At 28.8% G+C, this 26623-nt stretch overlaps 1 protein-coding gene across 1 annotated transcript in view; it reads right to left on the reverse strand.

Moving 5' to 3' along the window:
- Window positions 1-4409: 4409 nt before the first annotated feature.
- The window catches only part of LOC129231255 (calcium uptake protein 3, mitochondrial-like), a 35871-nt gene continuing 13657 nt past the window's right edge, over window positions 4410-26623 (reverse strand). The window contains exons 5-12 of the mRNA XM_054865533.1: window positions 25298-25380; window positions 22743-22823; window positions 21958-22029; window positions 19010-19104; window positions 18754-18931; window positions 16274-16382; window positions 10777-10934; window positions 4410-5932 (exon numbers count right to left, since the gene is read on the reverse strand). Of these exons, the coding sequence (XP_054721508.1) occupies window positions 5864-5932; window positions 10777-10934; window positions 16274-16382; window positions 18754-18931; window positions 19010-19104; window positions 21958-22029; window positions 22743-22823; window positions 25298-25380 (845 nt within the window). The 3' untranslated portion in view covers window positions 4410-5863. The remainder of the gene's footprint in view (window positions 5933-10776; window positions 10935-16273; window positions 16383-18753; window positions 18932-19009; window positions 19105-21957; window positions 22030-22742; window positions 22824-25297; window positions 25381-26623) is intronic.

The following is a 26623-nucleotide window of genomic DNA, read 5'->3' on the forward strand; positions in this document are numbered from 1 at the left end:
TACTGTTCTTGAAATGGCCTTTTCATTTCTTTCATAACAGTCATACTAACATTCATCAGTATTAAACTCCACTAAGTATTTTTTAACATTAATTAATCTGATACAGACTTGAAATGAAGTCCCTAAGTTCTTTTGGGGCTCATCTTCCGAACTTAATTCTGAATCAGGCACAACATGAGTCTGTTCTTCATATATTATCTCAATACTTCGGTAACTACATACGGCAACTTGTGCTCACAATTAACTTAGTCTGTAAATGCCAGATAATTAGGTGCACTATCTTTCCCTTTATTTTAAACCCCTTCCTTTTAAAATAAAGGGTTTTTTTATTTACAAAAATTAACTTTAATTTTAATTACAGTATAACTTCGATCAAACGATACCCGATTTAAGGACTTCCTCAATTTAATGATACATTTCACTAGTCTGGATTTGACAGCATTGAATGTCTATCCTCCGCAGTTTAACAATATCCTTGAAATAACAATAAATTTTCCCAGTCCCTTAACAATCGTTAAATCGAGGTTATACTGTACTTCTTTTAATTTTAAAAGATATTAAGGAAAAAAACTGATAAGAACTATACATAAAAGGAGACAAAAAATATTTTTGAAATAAATTTATTTGCAAACTATTAACATGTATAATTTTTATCATAATAAACATTTTTCAAAAATAAAAAGCTATCACATTCTGTTTATATGAAACATAACTTCAAATGCAATTTTTATAACTCACTGGAAGATTTTCAAGCTACGTTAAAAAGGAACCAATAAATTATTTATCATTATTAGAGCCTAGATTATGTACACTAAACAATTAAAATTTGAGCTAGAAATACCCAGAATATGTACAAATATATTTTTAATTGCAAACAGAAAAGTTTAAGTGAAAAATTATTGACTGTCAGCATTTTGTTATTCAGGTACTATATAAATATATGTTAAATCAATTATTCACACAAAAATGTATGCCCATTTATTACAATAAACCACAATACATCCTTTTAGGTTCACCATTTATTGGTTTTTGACATCTAATAGCATATTTCTGAAGATAAAAATCACCTTTCATCTTCTACGTGTGTTATTCCCCAATTTTTGAAGCATTTAACTTGATCTCAACCCAAAGTTTCCTCTTTCTTTTCAATTAAATTGCATTTCCATCTGTAGTGAAACTTTTTCCTTGACTGGAAATCTTTTATGTACACTTTTACCGCTTCACACATATTTATATGAGGAAAGTTTAATAGAATTTAAGAAAACAAAAAATGAAAGTTCAATAGTATGTATTTACTTCAAAAAAAAAAAAAAAAAATCGCAATTTTTAAGCATTTATATGCACAAACATCAAAAGAAAAAAAAATTGTCATTGCATATGTATTTCCCTATAACCTGGGCTCTAATTATTACTTATGCACTGATTCTACAATCAAACAAACTCAACATGGTAATGGAAAAATTAACAAAATAAATTACGTAAGGTGAGTTTGGGTAAGTGCGTCCCCTGAGAATTTTGGAAATGCTGACCTGAAGAGACTTCTGCCATACATTGAATATATTGGGAGAATGTCTAGTGATAATTCCTATAAGTAGAGATTGGCAGTGGTTCACATAAATAAAACAAAATAAGTGATAGCTTAAATGTCTTGTACAGAACTCTGTGAAGAATGAGAAGGTTAGAGTTTCATTTATTTTTTTTGTCCTATCAAACAACTGAAGTCTGCAAGTGTAAGTTGTATTTTTTGCAATAAGTTACTACTGACATGCATGGCGCATGTTTTAATTAATTACTGTAACCAAATTTTTTTTTATAAAGAAGGGATGCACTTTCCCTTTCTTTGAAGCAAGATGAAGTAAGTGCGTTCTGTATTGTGGGGCAAGTGGGACCCATGAAATTTGCTTTTAATTTTGCTTGTAATTCCTATTTTCAGTTCAATCTTTATTTACACTTTTCAATAACTTCTACTAAATTCCAATTGTGCATTCAATTTGGAAAATGGTGATAACCTATGCTCGACAGAATGGATCAAGAGAAATTATGTTTGAAGGATAACATCTAAGAAACGTTAGTCTTTGTAAAAATTGAAAATTCAGGTGTCAGATAATTTCAACGCAGTGGTTAGGTAATTTGGCATTCTAAAATGAACTTTTGTAAACCATTTTTAAATCTAGGCGAGGTTAGACATCTTCGTTCGGTAGAGTTACTGCGATTCTCCAATTAGTAGAAAGAACACAGAGTTTCAATGAAAGCAATGATTATGTGGCAGAAATGAGTTTAAAAGCAATCAACGATAAAGCTTTACTTGCTGAAGAAATCGGAAAATATGAAGAAATGAAATGTTTAGAAAATCAAAAAAGGAGATTTGGACCATGTTTTCTGTAAAATGGGTGAATCAAAATATGTATAAGAGAGATCAAATCAATCTGCAATAGGGATTGCTATGTAATGTATTTGAAAAACGAAAAATAATGCGTATGGTGCTACTGTATATATAGACATATATAAAAGTAGAATCAATGAGAAAGAAATAGTTGCGTTGAAGTTCTCTATATTCTCTGACAGTTAATTGTGGGCCGAAAACAGACAGATCTATTTCTAGTTTACATTCACAGGTTTTAAGGCATAGAGTCATGGTTTTTCCATTACATTTTTTTCTCATGTAGCAACTTTTTTTTTCATTTCAATAAAGTGTCTGCTTCTTACATTATTGTTTCAGTTCAGCTCTTTATTTCATTTGTTTTTCTCATTTTAATTAGCTAAAAATCATAACTACATACAAAAACTATACATATAGGTTTGGAACAAAAAATATACCTCAAAACTCATTTATACTGTGTGACATTCATGCCCAGTTCAAGGTAAATATAAATGTATGATGAAAATGGCCAAGAATAGCACTTACCCCGCTACATGAGGCAAGTGCGAACCTCAGAAGAAGTTCCTTAAAAGAGATCTTACAGCTTCTGCTTGTGGTTTAATTGTCCTAATATATGTTTAAAAACCTTAAAAAAGGACTTGAAAATGAACCTTAAAAATTTGGTAAATGTACAAGATTTTTAACAGAGCACCATCCTTCAGGAACTGACCTTTGAAAATTAGTATGCACACTTACCCAAATTCACCTTACTTCAGAGTTACAAAGAACATTCTTTTTCTGAAGAAGTACCTTGTAACATTTTATGCATAACTCTTGGATACATGTACATGTAATTTTCATTGGTAATTTGTGTTTTACCAAGTTTGATACATTCAACTGAATTAAATTTTAATTGTTACTTTAAGTATTTTGTTTCTGAAGGCTTCTTGAAAAATCTTGATCTCAATTATTTTTTTTAAGCTGAAAGTCAAGAGTTACGATATAATTACATAGTGTTGAGAACCATTGAATCGGTTTGAAGAAAAAAATGAAACAATGTTCTAAAATGAAATGTGAAGTTGATGCACCAGTTTATCTAAGAAATTAATTTTAAATCTAAGATAAAATAATGTGGAAGACTACACTTAATTTTTGCCCACAGGAGTTAATTTTAAAATAATGCCGACGTCAATATAATGCGCGGGTGGAAATTGAAATCTTTTGAAAAAACTTTAATTTTAATGTCATGGACGATTAATTATCCGTATTTTATTGATTTGTCTCTGTCAATTTGACAATTTGATATATATATATATATATATATATATGTGTAATATAAGTTTTTAATTGAAATATTTGTGTTTATATATATTTTTGTTTGAATTTGATGTAATATCCATGTTTAGTTCTGTGATACAGTGAAATCTCAATTTTACATCCTCCAAATTTACATTTTTCTCACATGTCCCGTTTTTTCATCAGGTCTCAATTTTTTTGTATACTAATAATGATAATTTAACCCAGATTGTAAGTTGTTATTTAGGAATTTCTTGCATATTAAGTTTTCTCTGGGATGTAAAAAAGAGAATTTTTTTTCTTTAAATAAGCAACAAGTTTTATATTTCCTTTTTTAAAGATTATCCACATTGTTGAAAGTTAATTATGAAAACAGAAATGCTATTGCTCCATCCGTAGTCGACCTAATAGACTTTTCTTCTGCCAATGAATATGAGCAAGAAGAATTGGAAGCACTGTTGGACCCTTCTTTCAATATTGTATTGAAGAGCTCACAAATAGTGAAAGACTATTCTTTCTCATAAAACCAGGAAAAAATTTTGCAAAGGTTTTCAATTCTGAAAGATGCTGTAATTTCTTTGAACTTAGGACTAAAAAACAATCCACCATTATGAAATGTTTTCAACCTAGACACCCGGATTCACAACTAAATATGTTAAAATGATCTACAATAATATATATAATAATTTTTTTTTTCGTAAAATACAGATATTTTATTTTTTGAAAGAGTTATCTTTATTACCTTCTTTCTATTTGATTTTCGCTTTCTACATATTTCCAGTATTTAAAATTTTTTTACCCTGTCTCTTAAGAAATGTAAAATGGGGGTTTCACTGTAAGCGTTGAAATTTTGTACTGATTTTGTTATTAATGTTGAAATAGGAAAAAAAGGAGAGGGGGGAGGGTTTGTACCTTTCTCTTTCTCTCTGTCTTTAACAAAAATATCGAGCAAATATTGGACATTTAGGTGTTGTGGAGTCTCAACAAATATCAGAAAGATTCAATTGCATTAAACGTTGAGGGAGATAAAAAAGCTTTTGCTCATATAGATAGAATTTTTATTTCTCTCTTTTACAAGGAGTAGCATTTCTTTTGTTGCATTAAGGCACTTGAAAGAATAGAAAAGTTATTGCTCATTACTGTCTAGCATATAATTATTTTCAATGAAAATTATATTAATATTTTTGTTGCAGAGATGCATTAAGTGAGGTGATTAATATTAAATACGAGAGTTTTTAGTTATTTGAAACTTTTAATATCTTAATTTAGTACATTTTAGCACAATGTAAAATAAATTTCATCATACCTTGTTTAAAAAGTGGTTAGAGAAATAAGAGTCATATTTGCATGCATGGTACTTTGACCCTGTTGAAATTGAAAAAGGCAATTTGGAGATATGGTGTGACATTCTAATTTTGGATGACAATGCAAGGCCATACTCGGCAACAGTAAAGCAAAACCATATTCTGACTCTTGGTTGGGAACACCATCCGCCATGCAGTCCTGATCTCACACTAAGTGAGCTCTCACACTATCTGTTTCCAACATTGAAGATGAATCTCGGCGGAAGGCACCTTGGAAGCAATGCTGAAGTCAAACAAGTTGTTAACAACTCTTCCATATGCAAAGCCCTAAGCTTTCTTGAAGGGCTCTTTGATGCTTATCAAGTAGTAAGATGTTTCAATGTCATCGGTATTTAAGAGGAAAATTAAAGATGTGTCTTATCTTTAATGTCTCACAGCATTTTTTGACTTTCATACAAAACTCTGACCACAGTCAGCAGGGGAAACTAATTTTCTGACTCCCCTTGTAACACAATAAACAATTCTTATTATCTTTTTTAAGCCACAAAATACAATCTATTAACTAGTTAGTAAAAACACTAAATGATTTACTTTCATATGTTTTCAATTTATTTACATTGATAATGTGTTCATTATTTAATATCACAACTTTCATAATGCTTGGTTAGTATATTTTAGCTTGGCTAGAATATTTTTTGTTTCTTTATAAATATTGAAACATTTAACTATTTCATACAATTTTAAATTTAAAAAGTAATGTTTAAATGCATGAGGGAAAAAGCTAATCAACCTTATTTTACTTCATACTTTATCAGCTACTATATTTATCTGAAGTATGTTCAAACCAAACTTGAAACACTCCAAACTAGTTATTTCATTAAAATTTGTAGTCCAAATCTTTCACTTAATTTCTCATTTCTGTTTTGATGCATGACTTGAAAGCTTCCCATCCTTCAGTTTTGACAAGATGTGACTATTAGGATATAAATATAGTTATATTAATTTAATAGAAAACATTATTAGATCAAAATAACTAAATAATGTTTATATGCATGAAAAAAAAAAAAAACATTTTGAGGACATTTTTTTATTCGATACACACATAGAAAGTAAAAAATGTTTTCTTGAATTAATTTGTTAAAAAAGAGAGAAGAAACATCAACATTACAAGGACAAATGAATTATTGTTAGTCAAAGATAACTATCAAAAATATTTTTTTACATTCTCATTTTATATTTTATTAAGGACAACTTGCTTAAGTATCAATAATCAAACTGAATACTAAAGTTTTTCATACTATATGCTTAGTGAACTACAATCAAGCTATGTGTTTACCTTTCTCTGTATCCTTTTTTTTTTTTTTTTGTGTGTGTGTGTGTGTGTGTGTGTGTGTGCGTGTGTGAGTGAAGATGACATTATATTGATATTTCATTAGGAAAAGTTTTACTTTTTTATTTCTTCTTTTTTTCTTGTTTTGTTCATATTTTTTTTCCATGCCATTGAAAATTGACATGGGAACAATTTTGAAATTTTAGTTTTGTTTTATAAAGAATTATCTATTTTTCATAGCACTGCTGATTTTTGAAGGCTTTATATAACTCAAAAAATTGCCTTCAAATGGCAGTAATTGTGATACATATGTGCTATGGTCATTTGTAGGTAATTTAACAAACTGAACTATGACATCACACGCAGAGTAAGTGAGACAATACTTAAATGACTTCAAAGACTTTGTCCTGATTTTCCGGACAAAAAACATTTTGTCCTTATTTTTTGCTTATTGCCCTGATAATCCTGAATTTTTAAATATATATTCTTCAAAGATTGCAAGCATCCTGCTATGCTTATAGCCTCACAGCTCATAAGCTCTATAATGATAAGAGTAGTAACTAAACCTAACTAGGGGTGGACTTGGCAATATTCAAGTATTTTAATCTCTCCTTTAAATAGGGATGTGTCGTTCATGAACGAATGGATCAAAAAGAATGAATCCTTAAAATAAATAGATCTGTTCATTCACTTAAAAACTGAATGACTGCTCTTTTGAACGGTGAGCAGTTTGGAACATTGTATTGATGCACTTGTGATAAAATTTTTATTTATTTATTATTTTTTTTAATAGTTACATTCATCTTTAAATTTTTAACTCTCAAACAATTTCAAATTCTTTTCCTTAGTGCAGTACAACATATTCATTTTGAACCTTTTTACTTTCTGCTGTATTCAATATTTTTCTTTAACTGTTGCAGATCATTTGCAAATTTTCAATGTATCCCTTAGTAATGTTTTGTGTAACTTTTTTGGGCTATCAACATCCCTATCAACTACCATCTGTATTGATTTCGCTTTATTTTAACTTGATTAGCAACTTCCAAGTCCCTTATTTTACATTCAATATCCAGAGGTTTTTAATATGGTTTATTACTGTTGATTTTTTTTTTTTTTTTTTTGTTCCAATTTAAAAAAAGTGTTGCTTTTTTCTGTTCTCATTGATACTGTGGAATAATTTTGATACACCCTAATATTTAGGTGAGTTTTTTTACAGGACTGGGTGTGCACAACGCAAAGGAGGGTAATGTATTTATGAGCCTATCTATGTATGTTTTTCTTATGTGGCGTTGTAGAGATTACTTGCCTTGGCCAATTTTGATGATTATTACGTCAATTGATTTGTCTTAACCTTGCAAGTACCACTAAACACATGACAGTAATCAAAATTCTCCATAGCAACAACCAGTCGCCATATTGCCAACTCGAGATTGTGTTGTGGCAGATTCGTTGTCTCAAATTTGAGACACGCAGTGCTATACCACATTTTTTTCTTTGTCTTGGGGGTAGGATATTATAACTAAGTTGGCTTTTTGAACTCATTAATGTTGCATTTGTTTTTATCCTGATTTAGGGGACTGAGTTTCACGAGGTGTACTTTCTTGACGGGCTTTTTTAGTTTTGCAAAAAAGATTTGACTGACACGACCTTTCTGAGCTCATGTCGTTCCGAGTTATACAGGCTTCATATAGTTGTGATTGACTTAAATTCATGTATTTTGGCTAAAGGTCAAGCATATGTAATTATACGTAGTTTAGACCACCGTAAGTTACTTTATAATCAACACAATATGTACTCTCTAAATGAAATGACAAGATTGTAAAATTTAGTCTTATAATCATAACAATTAAGTCAGTGAAAATTAACTAAAAAGTGTAAAATAATTTTAGTGCATATCCTGAGTACTTCATGTGTTCACTTCTCTTGTCAGTAAAAGTACGAGAGAGAGATGCCTTAACCACAAGAAGCAAGAATGCAGTATAATCAACATCCTCCTAGAGCCATTATTTTAAACTTATTGCCAATTTATATACATGTAAGAACTGTTATAACCCCTCCCCCTTGAAAGTAAGTTCTTGCTGTTCTAGTGATAAAGTATACATAATATTTATGTAATATTTTTATGAATTATGTAAAAATAAAATCTATTTTAACCTTTTCTTTATGGTTCAACTGTTCTAAAAGCAAAACTCCTTATCTATATCATATGTTAAATAACGTATTGACATTTTTTCCCTTTAGTAAGGAAATGGGAGGCCAAGTGAAATGGTAAATTACATATTGTAATATTTTGAGGTTTATCAAAAATGTTTATTATTATAAAATTATATTTTTTTGTAATTAACATTATAGTATTAATTGAGATCTATTGATGTCCAATGCAGTACTTATTTAGTTAATATTAGGCTTGTTTTAGTTTTAAATTCTTTCAAGGGTTGAAGTCGGGAATCACAAAAAATTAGGACACAGTCTTGATGAAATTTTAGGGCACTTTTTGGACAATGGATGCTTATGGCTACTTTTATCATTTCATTTTCATTACGTTTTTACAGACAGCACCCTCTCCCATAACTACATTAAAGAATAAAAGCTATGTATGGTTCTCTTCCCTAAAAGATTAATCAGCAGCGAATCACTAATTTGTTATATCATAAAATCTATGTACGTTGTAATATTTCCTTTTCACTATGTTTCACACGATCAAAAAAAAAAAAAAAAAAAGCCATATGTGAAGATAAGTCTTTGCTTTGTTAAACAGAAATATTCGAGCATAAATTAAGACTATCATCTACCAGCTTTGAACTCTAGCTGCCCCCTCAATCAATTCCAATTTTATACAATATTTAGGAATAAAAATCCACTTAAACTTGAACAGTTTTACCCTTTAATTTGTCCATTTTCCACTATAAGAAATCATTGGTTTAATATCTTATAAAAAATAAATCTTAAAAAAATAATAATAAAGAAATAAAATAGGTTATTTCAATAAAAAATCAAAAAACTAAAAAATTTTCAAACAGGAAGATATGAAATGGAGAAATGCACCCTTTCCCTCCTCCAATTAACTTTTTAACTCTGAATAGAGTAAAACGTTTTTTGTTTTCACAATTTATATCAATGTTTATACATACAGTTGCAGTTGTGGTTTGCATGAACACTTACAACTTTTTTACTTCATTTCTTATGCTCAGATTGTAATGACAAAGCTACTGGAGTGACATTATAGTTCATAGCATACAAAGTTCTTGACAGTTCTTGACTTGATCACACACAAATGTGTATGCAAAAAAAGAGAAAAAGAATTGATTTAAATAGAACTTTCTCATTTTCTGCAAAAGTATAGCATAACATAAGAAAAATTTTAGGATATTTAGTTCAAAATTTTAAGAATTTTTTTTTAAATAAGCAATTTTAAGTCATTTAAGGAAAACTACTACCTTTGTGTTTACAATTTGTCAAGTGCATGTGGGGAAAAGTGGATGGGAGAAAGTGAAGTAGTTCATTTTGTTCACCTATTCATTCATCAAATCACTTGTATATTCATTCATTAATTCACTTATTTATTTATTCATTCTCTTATTTATTCAGTCACCAATGTTCTTATTCATTCATCATCTTGCTCATTTATTTCTTTACTCATTTACTTATTCATTCATTTGCTAAAAGATACTTTTAATAAACAAATGAAAGATATTTCAATGCAAAATATTTTTTTATTTTGCCCCCATGCAAAAAACAAAAAAGTGAAAATTTTATTTTTTAAAAGATACAAATTGACCGCTAAAAATTTTTAAAAACATGTTTCAATACAAGTTTTATCACAAAATACATTATTCTTTTTTATGTACAGTAATTTTCAAACTTAATTTCCAATTTGTTCATTTCAAAAAAGGTGAGTTGTCTTAACTATTTCACTTTTCCCTACATTCCTCTACAATAGTCATGTTGGTGTTAATTTTTTCTCTGTAAAACAATACGGCCAAAATCCTGCATTTGCTACTGTATAAAATCTTAAACATATCCTAACACTGTGTTCGGTTCCTAAAGTTCCAGCCAAAATAAAAAGTAAACCAGAAAGAGCTTTGGAAGGCCTTAGAATGAAACAAACACACTGAGATAATACAAATTAAGAAACCAACATACTTATTTATTTGTTTGTTTGATCTCAGCATAAGCCTAATATATTTAGGTAGCTTTGGCTTAAATTTCATACAAGGTCAATTTTCCCCTATAAGTACAACACTCACACCATTATTTATAAACCCAAAAACATCCTGGAATCAATTCTAAAAAGAATTTTATTCAAAAATGTTCTGACAGATTAAAATGGATATTTTTATAAACTGCTATTAAAATTTATTATGAAATCAGGGGAATGCTGCTATACTTCCACTGTGTTTCTGGTTAAGGAAAAAATATTTAAGTAACATAAAATTTTTCTTTTGTTTTAAAAGAAACTATAGTATACAATTTAATTTTTAAAATACCTTAAATCCTCGATGAAGTCTATCTCTCATAATAGCAATGAACTCTTTGTAAGATAGTTGTCCATCACCATCTTCGTCAAAGATTTGAAATACAGCATTCACTAAATTTGCATCTAAACTGTGCCCAGTACAAATAGCAACTGCACGATGAAATTCCTCTACAATTAAAAGAAATAGCTTTTAAATCATTTGTGACATTATAAATGCTTGTTTGGTTACAGCAAAGAATTCACCAAGTCCGATAAAGATCAAATAAATATTTAGTAGTAAAATATCAAGGTTGTATGCAATAATTCAGTTTACTTAAACTCTAATTTATAGTTTTCCTCTGAAGATTGGATAAAAAAGTGCATTTGTGTTTATTGCTGTTCCATTATGGAAGACTGTTTAGATATCATATTTTTGATACACAATTGTTGTGTCTCTTAAGAAATATTGATACCACCATAAGATTATTTTCCTTAGCACACTTTCTCAACCTTTATCATGAAGGGATCGCCTTAAAAGCCAAAACTTTATATGGATAACCTTTCAATCTGCATGGTGCAATATTTTGTTTCGGATCAACAGAAGCTAAAGTTATAATCCAATCAGTCTATACTGCTTAACTTTTTAGGCAGTGCAGTTGCCTAACCTGTTAGGACTCAGCTTTTTTTGGTCTATTGAGTAATATATTTTTAAAAAATATTAAGCAAATCGGCACTTTTCTTTCCAAAATCTTCAATTTTCAACTAGCTGTCAAAGGGAAAAACCTTATCTGTTTGGCTAAAATTTTAGGCTTTTTTTAATAATATGGATACACAACTTTTTGCACAAAACTGTTCTGGCCAAAAATCAAATTTTTTTCTGAAAAAAAAAATTAAAAAATTTGAATAATTTTTTTTAAATTTAAATCAGACTGATTTTTTAATCAAACTTCAGAAACATTTGTTATTAATTAATTTGCATTTATAAATATAATTAAGCATGAAATTAATGAAAGAATGAAGGCTTTCATGGCCGGTGTCAATAAATTTAAAAGATTCTGGTCTATTGTGCTGTGGTCCAAGCATAACAACTCCAAATGTTTCGACAGCATCTGTGGCAGTCATCTCTAGTGGCATGGATGAAGCTTCCAGGGAAGCGACTTTTCGGCAACTGACGCAGATATCGAAGTTGCTTTGCCTATAAATACAGGCAACACTTATGACATCTGCTTCAGTTGCCGAGAAGTGGCTTTGAAGCATGAAGCTTCCCTGGAAGCTTCGTCCCTGCTGCCGTTTAAGATACCTCCCCCCCCCCAGATGCTGTCGAAATATTTGGAGTTGTAACACTTGGACCACAGCACAACAGTCTAGAATCTTTTACTTTTATTGATATTAATGTTTTTTAAAATACAAAACTACTGTTTCAAATATTTCAGCAAACAGATTTCATAATATGATGTAAAAATAATTTAATACAAATGCATACAGTTGAAATCAAATTTAATATAGATGATATACCATCACACCATAAATAACAGGGGGAAATAAACAATTTGGGTTTTGTCAAATGTCATACCCCCTATAAGTTTGAAAATGAGGTTCTTTGTAACCTCAAAAACATGTGTCTTCAGTTCCCTGCAAATTTTTGCTTTTTAACATTGTATTTTTACTTTTAAAATTGGGTAGCATTATATGGATAAAAAATCAAAAGAAAGTTAAATAAAGGAAAAACAAAAAATGAATTTTTTAAATTAAAATTATTTTTCAAAAATTAGAATGAATTTTGAGATTTTGAATTCAAATTAAGTTTTTTGCAATCACAAATTGTGATAGTACTGTACTCCTTGGGTTTCTTGTTTCTACTAATGACTTTTATTGCAACTGTAATTTTAATTCAAGATGTTAAAATTCAAATGAATGCTGGATGCTGGATGCTATATGCAGGATGTTGTGTTTTTCACGTAAAAAGGATGGTGTAAATTTGAGAAGGTTGTTTATAAATAATTCAATTAAGCATAGAAAAATAAAATCAAAGGACAAAATCAACTACTGTCAGTGAAAACAATAAGCAATCGTAGTTACAAAAAACATACACACACACTGTATCATATTTAAAAAAGTTTTATTCTTTATGTATGGACATGGTATCTTAAAATCAGACAGGCATCCATTTTTATTTGACCACTTTCTGATAAATACGTGGCCCCTTTCAGTCGAGTGGTACACAGAGGGTTAAAATTCAATCATTATTTCATTTTTTTCAAATACAAACGATGTCAATTTATTATAATGTAAGTACCTTTTCTTCCAAAAAAATAATATTTTGGAAAAGATTTCTGGCAAAGACTTCAAATCATAACTTAGTACAGTGCACGCCCGATAATTGAATCAGGTGCTTTAATGAATCAAACCCTCTAAAACAGAACAAAATCCTGCTTTAACGTTGAAAATCTACTAGATATTTGAATCAAACTTGCCGCTTAAATGAATCAAGTGTATATGACTAGCCATTTCCCATAAACACATGGTGAAGCAGACAAGTTTTTTTTTTTTAATTCTTTCCCTGCTTTTATTGAAATGAGTGTTTGTTTTGTGTGTGTGTGTACCTCGTGAAAAGAGGGGAAGGCAGCACACTTATATAGTAGCATTCTTCTCAAAAAAAGTCATACAAAACAATTGAGATGGGGAGAGACATGGTGTCGACGACGAGACTTCTAAGCACTAGGCTTTGTCACTGATAGAGTTAACATAGGAGCAACGAGTTGCGAATTCTGATGACTATATGAGGCAGTGAGAAGCAAAGGGATGTAAGTGGACATTTTAAAGTTTTGAGTAAAACTCGTTAAAAGATAACATCCTAGGTAGGCTTTCATTTAAATTTTTTTCTAAATCCTGCTGTATAGCAGCAACTACCAGGGCTACTAGTACCATCTCTTGTCCCAAGACAGAGGAGAGGATCACGTACCATGTGTACTGGTTATCTCCAAATTTTTAATTTTGCCACTTACATCGCTTTGCTTCTCCACTGCCTCATATGTAGTTTTCTGACATTGAAAAAGGAGTGTCTGAATCATTGCTACCTATTTTTTTAAATTAACAGCAGATACATTTTTCAAAGCACATAAGCTAAAACTTTAACCCTGTAACTGCTGTTTCATACTGTTTTCAGTAAAAATTCTTTACATAATCATGGAATTAATATTTTGAGTGAATGGCATATTTATTAACCGACTTAAAAAAGGAGGCGGTTATCAGTTCATACCGTATGTATGTTTTTTTTTTGTTTGTCCACTCATAGCGTCTCACCTAGTGAACCGATTTTGATGATTCTTTTTTTAATGGATAGAGGATGGCTCAACTTAGGTCCCATTACTTTGTTTGACCATATTTGTTCTTTAGAAAAAAAGTTATGGGCAAAAAACAGTAAATTTCCCTATTAAATGATTAAAATGATATTGTAGCGTTCGCACTTTTCATCCGTGGATAATGGTGGCTCAGTGGTAGAATTCTCGTCTGCCACACGAGCGACCCGGGTTCAAATCCCGACTAGGACAAAGTGAATTTTACTAAAATTTCGTTTCTACTGTTTCCTGTATTTTCTCGAATGTACTATTAATTTCTGTATCTTTTAAAGTCTGGAAAGTTCCAGCACTTTTTCAAGTTGTATATAAGGAGATGTAACGTTCATTCGTGGTTCTGAATAAAGATCTCGAGTTGAGACTAAAAAGTATTCGCTTCATTTGGCTTTCACATTGTCTTCGCTATCTTCATCTACGCGACAATACGTAACTCATTGTTATAAAAGTTTGGTGCCATATAACTGTAACATTAATAGTGATTGTAATGATAATTTTGAATAAAGGCTTTTCTAAAGCAATACAGTGATATAGAGCCGCACTTCTTACTAAATAACTTCTTACTTTTACTGAAATATCTACATTTACACTAAAAATTTTGAAAAAAAAAATTTTGAAAAAAAAAATAGAACCGACTTCAAAATTGCTCTAAAAAGTGAAAAATAATTTTATTCTTTAAACACCATCGATAATACTTTTAAACATAATTTTTGAAGTTGGCGCAAAAACAAAAAGTAAAATCCATTGCAACCATGCTTCGTTCATATTTTTATCAAAAAATCATCCAAACTTAGGAACGAAACATTTATATCGTTACTCAAATATGCTGTCATCAATGCATAATGCATGTGGTAGTGAAGAAACTGGACGTGGTTAAATTTATACTTGTAGTTGAGTTATGGCTGTGAATGATTTTATTGATTGTTTTTGCGCCAACTTCAAAAATTATGTTTAAAAGTATTATCGATGGTGTTTAAAGAATAAAATTATTTTTCACTTTTTAGAGCAATTTTGAAGTCGGTTTATTTTTTTTTTTTCAAAATTTTTTATAAGGATAAGTTATCTTATTTGACTAAAACTAAAAAAGGTTCTTTTAAATTGTATGTAGAATTCCACATTGAAAAAAAAATTACTCATTTTTGCTTTACTGAATAACAACTTTTTTAAACAAACATGATTCATTTTAGGGGCAGTCACAGTGTTAGAATGACATATATATATATATATATATATATATATATATATATATATATATATATATATATATATATATATATATATATATATATATAGTCAGGGCAAAAGTAATACCACGACTCAAAAGTTTTTAAAAATAATTAGTTCGTGTCTTAAAATCAATTTGAGACATAAAATATAACACACAGTAAGAGTACACCTATTCAAATGGATATTAAAAGTTAATATGACTCAAGATACAATATAACATGAAAAGTACTATTATATCCTTCTTAAACCAATTTAAGACCATATTTGAACTTCATACCAAATCAACAGAAAAGGGAATTTTTTGGAATAATTTCAATTGTTCTATTTTCATCCATTTAATCAAGGAAGAGGTTTTGAGATATCTCGCTACATAATTTGAAAATAGCGTTTTTAAGCCCTGAACTAGCCAAAACTTGCAGGATCTATGATCACAAATATCTCTAACAATACCTCTCCAAAAATTGCTGGTAAGGATTATGTAAGAGTTCGATACTTGAGGGACCCAATTGTATAATCAATGCTGCAATAGTACATCTTTCAGTACATCAATAGTTTATCTTAGACATCTTTTTTGTACCTAGCATCAAAATGTTTTGAATCACAATTTCTCTCTAATGAGTTAATAGACTTTTTAATCTGCAAAAATTAATTTTGTTTTACATTTAATATATTCCTGGCAACAAAACTAGGATTTATTTGCATACTTTAAATTATAATAAAATTTAACATGTTTTATTTGTTTTTTTTTACATTAGTCTTCTAATGTTTACACTTACTTAACACAAATAGAAATGATTTTTTTTTTCACAAGTGAAAATTAATTCATATGATTTTTTTTACTGTAATTTTAAAATTATGAATTCATGCACAAAATAAATAAATAAATAAAAATTTAAATTTTTCATGTGAAAAAAAAGAGTCTTAAAACAAATACTTCAAAAATGGTACCTTGGGAAATAGGTCGATTTGCAAATGTGAACATTCTCATGGCTATAGAAAAATCATCTAAATTATTCAGGAACTGACAGAAAGCTTTGAACTGGGCAAATGAGATTCCCTGCAAAAGTAACAAAAGTAAATAAATGAAAAACAAACATTTGTCCTGGTTTTTTCCACACAAAAGATAGAGTATGAGAAGTTATTTCACAATGAACTTAAGAGTTACATAATGTTTTTTGATTGTTGTTTAATTAATAATATACCTATGAAATGCTCTGCCACTAGCAATCCATGTATATGTAAATAGATATGCATACATTTTTTTAATGTGAAAGAATAAATTACACTAGCTGTTATGAATAAAGCAGAAATATTATGTCACAATAATCACAACCATACAAGTGAAGGCATGTTACCGCAGTTACATGACACAATTTAATGTTGAAGGGTTAAAGATTACTTTTGCACAGATTGTAAATTTTATTCAAGACATCAAAAAAGCTAATGAACTTATCAACACTATTCTGGATGGATTATTTTTATAAGAAATGGAGATAGAGTAACGGTTTTTTAAGTTAGCTCTGACACCTATTTGTTTGGTTCTTTGAAATTCAGCATGGTTTTTCTGAACAGTATTAGAAAGAAAAAAAAAATTATTTTACACAAAACCATAAGTTTTCTAACGAGAGAAGTCATCTCTAACCAACAGAAAGATTAATCATGTGACACTCTGTATTTGATTACAACATTACTCTTTTCAATTGTAACTTAATTAGCCCACATTTATGTGTACAGTTTGGAGCATGGTGAAATAAAACCAATTGATTTCAGTCGGTGACTTTAATTGTTATCTAAATCAAATTATTTTTTCACTCAAATTATTGATTAAAATCTTTTTTTTTTTCAATTAAACCTTAGAAATTATCATGAAAATTCCAGATTTCAAAAGTACTGCCTAAATTTCAATTCAGTGGCTTTTAGACACTTTTAAATTATTCGTTGCTGTTTCAATTAGTAGCCACTGTATTCAAGACATTTTTCTTTTATGGAAACAAAGGGGAAATCTTAAGGTGCTAAGCTATAAGTTAGATGCAAAGGAATGTCCTGGCAAATGAGGTCTCTATTTAAAGCATGCTTTAACATGTCCAGCAGTTTGGCTTTTTGGTTTTATCTTTGTTTCTTGCTTTATTGTGTCCAAATCTTCCCAGTGATGTCTCCTTATACAGTTTTTGTATCTTGAGAATAGGGAAAAGTCACAGGGGGCAAGATGTGGCAAATAAAGAGGATGATCCAGGATGGAGATTGAATTTTTTGCCATGGCTAATTATCGGCTAATTATTGGAACTTGTTTTCCTAATTAGTAGAGGCGAAACCCCCTGCTTTTAGTTTTAGGTTTGAGCTCTTGTTTATTGTTTATAGTTTAGCAAGTGGTGCATTTGCCCAATGTTACTCTATATTGCATGTACTGGAGCTTAAACATTCTCTTTTAGTTCATAGTTAAATTTTTGGTCTTTTGACCATAATTAATGAATCCTCCATGACTGATGAGCTCTGGATTCATACTTTATCTTTTCCTATTTAATAGCTATTTGCAATTTTCCTTTTTATCATCATTATTTTTACATAATTTGTTTAATATTTGAAATTTTGTTTGCTTATTTTATATATATATATATATATATATATATATATATATATATATATATATATATATATATACAGCGTGTTTCCATTTAATCTACAAAGCCTTTATTTCTTTATCTTCATGACCATTAGTGCTAGATGCATACTTTCATTGCAAAAATGTTCAAAATAAGGTGCAGAGCTAAGATATTGAAAGTTTAAAGCAAAAAAGAAAATTAGTGAAAAAGTATGAAATCAAACTCTTCATACCCAGACCCTACTTCCCCTAACTTAGATTAGGGGAAAAAATTTCCATTGAGAAATAAGTTGAACACAAAAATTTTAAAACTTTTTGCCCAAAACTTAAGAAAATATTGAAGTTCAAAGTTTTAAGGGACCATGCAGAAGATGAGATTGGATCTTATTGCCCTTTCAGCAGAATGATAGGATGTCAATGTAAAAAAAAAAAATTACGTTTTTCACTGCTATTGAAAAATAAATGCAAATGTTACACTATGACGCATAAAAACGAACTACAAAAGCTTCTACAATTAAAAACAAACATACTATATGCACGCATATAATTTTACATCCTTGTTAGTCTCTATATTTCCCCCCAAAAGATGTTATTGACTTCAAGTGTAAAGTGGAGTAAACTTTAAAACACTGCATTTTAATCTTGGTGAATGAGCTCTGGGTAAAAATTAATTTTTACATGTGTTGCAGTCTCTTAATTTCCGAATAATGAACATTTTTTCTAAAGATATTGAGGCAGTACTATCACAAAAGAAAACATTTATTTTAAACATAAATAATTAGTAACAGTAAGAAAAAACAATATCAAATTAAAACATTTAAAATATTACCTTTTCATCGGGAATTCTTTCATGTACTCTTTCAATATAAGCTTCATAATCACTACTGTGGACTAGGGTGTATCGTAACAGGATTCGAGCAAAATCAACTTCGGATATAGTGGGCATACCTCTAGAAAACTCTGTAAATTCCAATTCTAGCACCTCTGTCTGAAGATTATCCATAAACCTTCAAGACAATATATTTTACTTTTAACTTGTTTCATATAAACCATAAAGCAGTTACAATTTAAAAACACATAATTACCTATAAAAATCATCATAACTAAGATCTTCATTGCCTTTCTTCCCAAACAAATGAATTAATAATGTTGTATCAACAGTATCGAATTCGGAGTCTTCCTAAAAACATTTCAGCTATTACATTTAATCATGTAAAAAAATAATCATTATCAATTTTAAAAACTAAAACTTACAAATAGCACTAATAATATACTTTGCTCAGCTTTGGATTGTGACTTTAATTAAAATTTTGAATGACTTATCAGTAAAAAATGGATCAATTTGAAAGAGAAATCAACAAAATTATAAAATTTTTAAATTTGGAAACCAACAAAATTGCAGAAATTTTAAATTTTGAAACAAGCAAAATTTTTGGTTTCTGTATTTAATAGTTAATTTTCTATTTTAACCATTGAAGGACATTGCTAAAAAAAAAAGTCAGATATTTACAGTTGTGATGATGCACACATGAAATGAAGATTTAATAGAAAAAAATAGTCTCATTTTATCAAGATACTCTTCATAAATCTATTTATTATAAGAATAGATTAAATGGTAAAATGTTGAAATTGTTCCAAAAAAAAGTAGGGGGCTGATAGAAATGCTTTAATTTGTGTAACGTTCTATCACCTGAGCCTCCTCAAAATAAAACATTATAGGAAACAATCAAAGACTTAGCAATAATTACATAACTTGAAAAACCATTATGAAAAAATATTCATGATCAGAACACATGAAATTCATGTAATACTTACTGATTTTTTTTTTTAAAAAAGGGAAATAGAGAGCAAGTGACTGAGAGCTCCATAAAAAATAAATTTTCATGCATTAAGATTTTAAAACTAATGTAAGACAAAAGAGCTTGAGAACGAGTTCATAGAAACTGAAAGTTATAAAAGTCACTGTTGTAGAAAATGCATACAAAACTTGAAAATATATTCACCTGTTTAAAGTAAAGTTACTGGCTAGATTGCGATCAAATTTCTGAATGTACATTCATACAGAGAAAATTGTTAGTTTCTTAAAAGTAACCAGTAACCATTTTCTTGCAAGGATTGAAAACAATTACAATTCATTTACATCTAAGGACAATAACAAAAAACAAATGTATAATTATTCAATAATTTTTCACTACAACATAGAAAATAGAATTAAGCATATTAATAGCCTTGCATTTTGATTTTAAAATATGCATGGTGCTCTTGCAATCTTTGGTTACATAGCTAATATACATATTTTTGACTAATAAACTCAAATAAATAATGATCACTTTCATTTCTAAGGAGAAAAAGAACTTTCTTTCTGAACTACTTCATAGATGAAAAATAATACTTTTAGTTTAATATTTAAGGCATTTTGCATACTGATATTATTTAATGAATCAAAATGAATGCAACATTTAATAAAATTTATTTGTAACTTTTACTTTTATATGTTTAAAGTTTATTTAGAGCTACTTAAAAACTATCTAAGTTCAACAAAAAGAAATTAATTATTTAAGAATAAGTTAAATTATATTTTACATAGATTTATTAATTTTATAAAGAAAATGTTGAAGGAGAAAAAACTTTAACCCCTAACAAATGAACTTCAATGTAGGGGAATGTGGGGCAGAGTGAAATAGTTAAGATAACTTACTTTTTTCAAAATGAACAAGTAGGAAATTTGTTTTGAAAATTAAAGTACATAAAGAAAGAGCAATATACAGTCAACTCTTGATAACTCGAAGTCCCAAGGGACCAGCTAAAACGCTCTAGCTATTGATCGAGTGATGGGAAATTTCCACAACAGTCTCAAGAATTCAGGGCTCGATGAAAACTTTGAGATAAAGGAATATTTGAGTTACAAGTTTCAAATTATTGGTTAAGCATAAGAGATAAGACATAAAAATGCATACATCCAATTGCAAAAACATTCAAGATCAGATGCAGGGTTAATATATTGAAAGTTTGAAGCAAAAATAAAAATGAGTAAAAAAAATACAAAGTTTAACTTTTATACGGGCCCTAGGTTTATATGTGCGAATAGAGTGTGGTTTTTTCAAATTGATAGAGGTTTTGTAGTGTGTTTTTGCGTATCATGGTATAACATTTGCATACATTTTTGAATAGCAAATGAAAAATATTCTGCTTTTTTACTTCGACAACCTTTCTTCTGAAAGGGAGATAAGTTCCAATCAAATCTTCTGTATAGTCTCTTAAAACTTTGAACTCGAATATCTCCTGGAGTTTTGGTCGCACAAATGTCAAATTTTTCATGTTAGTAATATCTTTCAATTGAGTTTATTTCCCTAAACATCTTCTTTAATAGTTGTAGTGCTATAAACATAAGTTAGGTGACCTAGGGTCCGTATCAAAAGTTAAGTTTTGTATCTTTTGACTCAATTTTATTTTGGCTTCAAACTTTCAATATCTTAACTCTGTATCTAATTTAGAACATTGTTGCAATCTAGGACTAACGGCTGCAAAAATAGAGATCTTGTAGGTTAAAATGGAACACCCTGTATTTGCATGTTACTTGGTTTTAACTTTTTCTGATATTCATGGACAATTAGTTATCCCCCAAACCATGCAATATAACAAAACCAATTCGTAAAACTGGATCAATGCATGCAACAAAAAAAGTATCTTAAAAAGAAGTTATCAATAAGTCAAACAGTTCATATCAAAGCAAATTTGGTTGCATTTAACATGGTGCAAGATAGAGAAAAAGTTAAAAATTGAAATTAATTATAAAAACATTGAAAGAAATTTAAGTTTGGTGCAAGACAACATGTTTATCACATAGCAAAAAACAACAATTTTATATGGTGTTGTTATCATAATTTGGAAGTATACATGCATATTTTTAACAAGAACATTTTTTAATGCTTCAAAAGAATAAAAAAGCATTGCAAGCAGAATATTAAGAAAACTGAAGAAAATGCTGCATTTTGAAAAGCCACAAGCTTATGCATAAATATGGCAATCTTACATCACAGTTTGATCTATCTTTTCTTCGCAACATATTTCCTTTTCTTGCTACAGTGCTAAAGATTTTCTCAAGCTAAAAATATTCAAAGATTGTTATTTTTCTTGTTAAATTGACAAACAAAAAATAAATATTTCAGTCAACTGAATCTAGAAATTCTGTTCCAAAAGATTTTTGCTGAAGTTTTTCATTTAATTCAATTTGGTTTTATAGTATCAAATAATGAACTAATTTCACAGTAACCATTCTATAATTTAAGCAACATACATAAACAAATTTCATCAAAATCTAAGAAAGCATATGATATTCACAAAGATATTGTAAACATAAAACTTTAAAACTAATATTTTCTACAAAAAAAGTTCCCTGCACAATATACATGCAAGGTACTTCCTTTGAGCAATCTGTTAATATAAATTGTGCTTATTTTATTTGAACTCAAAACCATCTCTTAAAAAAATTAATTTAATAAATCTTTATTAAAAAAAATATTACACTTTGATATACATTTTTAAAAATCACAATCAGAAAATGAAATCTATATCATTATAACACATTGATGATATCTATGCTTTGCTTTATCATGTTTAATTTACATTTCATAATTCATGTTCCAAAATATTGTATTTGATCTAGTGCCATTTTTTCCATTGCTTCCTTTATTCAGCAATTAGTAGTTAAGGACCTTAAAACAAGTCACTATATTTTAATCTTGAACACTAATGTAAATTCTTCAACAAAGAAAAGGGAAAATAAAAAAAAACTTAAAATCTCATGAATTTACTTACAACTTCAGTTGGTACACCTGAATAAAGTCCCAAATTTTCTGATGTCTTTTTAAAAAAAGACTTTACTAAAAGATGAAGAACCTACAGAGATAATGTCTTCAAAAATAAACAGAAAATAAACTTAACAAATTCAAAAGAATCTGAGCAAATAAACAAAAAGAAGCATTAATGAAAGATAAAAAAGTATTTATACAGAAAATAATAGCATTGCAAATAATAAGAACTGCAAATAATAAGATTTGACTTAGGTTCTAAATGAATATTTTTTTTTCATAAGCTTGCATTAAACTAATGTTCTTAATTGTTGTTTAAATAATTAAAGTAGGCTGACAACATGAATATTTACAGTAGAAATAAAATTTTGACAATGATTTTTTATGACTCAAATTCTGGCTAGAAAAGCACATATACAGCGCTACAACTATTAAAGAAGATTTAGTTCACAAAAGGCTTATTTACTACTCAGTAAAACACTAAGTTAGGTAATAAACATTTTCTACTATCATTTAAAAGCTAACAAAATGTAATAGACAATAACATTACAATGCTGAATGTAAAATTAACTACAAACATTCATTTTGTGGTGATGGAAACTTTTATGGCAATTCCTTAGCAATAAAAGCCACTACACTACTTCATTTTACGTTTGTTAAATAATACATGTTTTTAATAAATCAAAAGAATACTGTCATTCACAAATAAATATGATTTACAAATGATAGAAAAGTGAATTATCTTGCACTGCTGCTAGCTTCATGGCTGCATAACAGCTACATTTTCAAAAGCAATGTTTTTTTTCCTCTGTGAATGCTAATTTTCATTTAAAAGCTTTGAATTAAGACAGAAAGAAGAAAAAACTGTTTCAAAACTTAACAAACCATAAAATTTATTGTTTACTTTTGAAAAGTTGTGCGGTTTATAAAGAATTGTGTTATATAGGTGGGTGTTATAAAGATATTCTAATGTAATAAAGTCAGCAGATTTAAGAGAAATTACAGATGTGTTGAATATATAGATAATATTAATATTTCTCACTGATAATTATCAGATACTTTGATTTTATTGTTCTGTTTTAAAACAAATGCATACTAGGTGAATAACTCCCAGTATGTGGCTGAATATTCAGAAACCAATACTTAAGCAGCTAAACATTCTTTGCATCTAAAATTCGCATTGACTAAAACAATTGGGTCATTCTCCAGAAAATGTAACTTTTGAACACAAATATTTTTCAATTTTGAAACATTTCCTTTTCTTTTTTTTTTTTCATTCTTAAATGGAAGTGTTACCTACTAAAGTAGTAACCGTAAACAATGGCCCAGCTAAGTTCTAATTATTTTACTTATAAATAAAAAAAAATTAAAAATGCCTTGTTCATGGAATTTAAATTAAAAAAAAGAAAAAAGCTTTTAATGTTTAAAAATTGAGGCCAATTTAATATCAAAGTAGTAATTTTGTTAATTGTGCAAACAATGAGCTATTTTAATGATTAGTGAGAATCTAACATTAAACTCTCTTAATTTAAGTACAGCTTAATTAGTAGTTATCCTTTCAGTTCAAATGTCTTATAAAATAGTATTTAGTAAATTTGAGAATATACTGGAAATTTATAATTGTGGTAGACTGTCTAAGATTGACATATTTCCCTTCTACCATTTATTTTCACCTCAAAAATAATGACATTGATAAGGTCTGCCATGGAGGTGAGGAATTTTCCATAAACATAGGCTTAATGGATACATTTTTCAGGGAAATATGTTTTTTCTTCGTTGCTACAATCTGCACATGTTAAGCATATGAAAACATGTTCACTTCATTTTTTACATTAATTTGCATCTCTGAAATTAAAGTTCATGGAAGCGAGAAGTCACAATAACCACACTAGTTTTTAAAACAAAATCTATCTTCTTATTTTTTGACAAAAATCTCAGAATTTCAACTATGGCTGAAAATAAACAAGGGGGCTTCCTTGCAACATGGAAAATAAAATTTGATGTTATTAACTGCCACGTGTTAATGAGGAATGGCATTCTGTGTTTAATGAAGGTGAGAATTTATTGTGTGACATGACTCCTTATCCTACTAAAACAAACTAAAAACAATATTAAAAAATTAAATATACTTAAACAATTAGTATTTGAGACACTTATGAAAGGAATAATAAATAAATACGTATATACTTCTAATTAAACACGTTATTAAGCAACATAAACAGTCACACAAGGTGTGTGATATGCAAATTCACATGTTGTGGTTAAAAAATATGCTAAAATAAAAATTATTATTAAAAAATTGTTTGCAGGTTTTAATACATATATTTTTGTTGAAATTAGAAAGCATTGTTAAATGAATTGTTTCTTTAAGTTTTTACTGTAAAAGGCGTGTGACAGAAAAGCAACACTTTTTGAAGAATGACCCAGTTGTGTAATTATGAAACAGATCTTTTTTTTTAATGTTTTTTTCAAATACAAGTAAAGATAAGACTTTACGTTAAGCTTAAACAAAAACATTAAATGTTGTTACAAAAATGAAACTCAGAAAAATAGACATTTTACCACAAGAAATTCTTTTTTATCCACTCTCTGATTGCCATCCGTATCAAACATATTAAATGCAATGCGGAATCCTGACTGAGGCTCTAATAAAGAGAAAATGAACAACATTTTAAAATGTAAACAAAAAACAATCAAAATTACACTTTTATAATATTCCAAAAAATAAAGAAACATTAGCATATTTAAAAGTAAATAAAATGAGAAGCTGACTTAGGAAGAAAAATTAAGCATAAAGCACAGTAAAAATTCCTCCTGACAGACAGCTGTCTTACATCAACAGCTTTAATATCCCAACAGAGTTGAACATCAAGCTTCACATATCAAAAAATTTGTTCTGATAAGCACCCTTAATAATGTATGCAGACACAATTTTTGGAAGCAAATTGCATAGAACTGCGGTCAATTGCTCTAATTGTGAACATTTTTTTGGGTGTAAAATACTCGAGTATTTAACAATTAAAAGTTGGAAAGACAAACCTTGATACAAATTAGATTGATGAGTCAGAAAATATAAACTAGTTTATAAACATTACTTAATTATAACTTTTCAAAAAATTAAGAAATATTTTAAAGCTTTTTAAAAGAATAAATCTTTCTCATCAAGTTTCTTTTTTGAACTTTCCTTCTTTTTGTTTTTTTTTTTCTTCTTTCTAGTGTTATTTGGCTTCAGAAGACTGAAAATTTGTAGTGACACTAGCATGATGGGCTACAACTTCTACTCACTATGTGATTTTTTTTATTTGAGAAATGTTTCTTAGTGTTCTGAAAAACATCCTACAAAACAGTAGAGTCGTGGCACAGCATTTGAATTCATTGTATTTCCTTCCGGATGAAACCTTTATTTTCATTCGCAACATGGAAACATTGGTAATCAAGATTTCAACTCTATAAGAACTGATACACTACTATGGGTCTACATGATAGAACACAGCTTTGAATTAGCCTTCCCAAAGCTAAGAACAGAGAGCAAACAAAAATTTAATTACTGTGTTTTAAGCTAATTGCTGGATCAAACTTTGAAAGTAAGACATCATTTTGAAGATTTTTCATTGTGATCAGCAAGAAATAAATAAATAAGTCACATTTAAAATTAAAAATAATTTTGATTTCTTGAGCACAGAGAGATGGCAAATAAACTGGAAGTAGAAACGAATCACTTCATTTTGTAGTTGATATCATTAGCAAAATCAAGTGAGCAGTAAAGACTTAACTGCTTGTGAGTTCTCCCTGATCTTACTCCTTTCAAAATGAAGAGTTCTGTTTCCACTCCTAGTTCATCCCCCAAAGCAGAATACTCGACTATGTTCTGCAACGTAAAATCATTTG

This window comes from Uloborus diversus, chromosome 10 (assembly GCF_026930045.1).
Source record: "Uloborus diversus isolate 005 chromosome 10, Udiv.v.3.1, whole genome shotgun sequence".
Lineage (NCBI taxonomy): Eukaryota > Metazoa > Arthropoda > Arachnida > Araneae > Uloboridae > Uloborus > Uloborus diversus.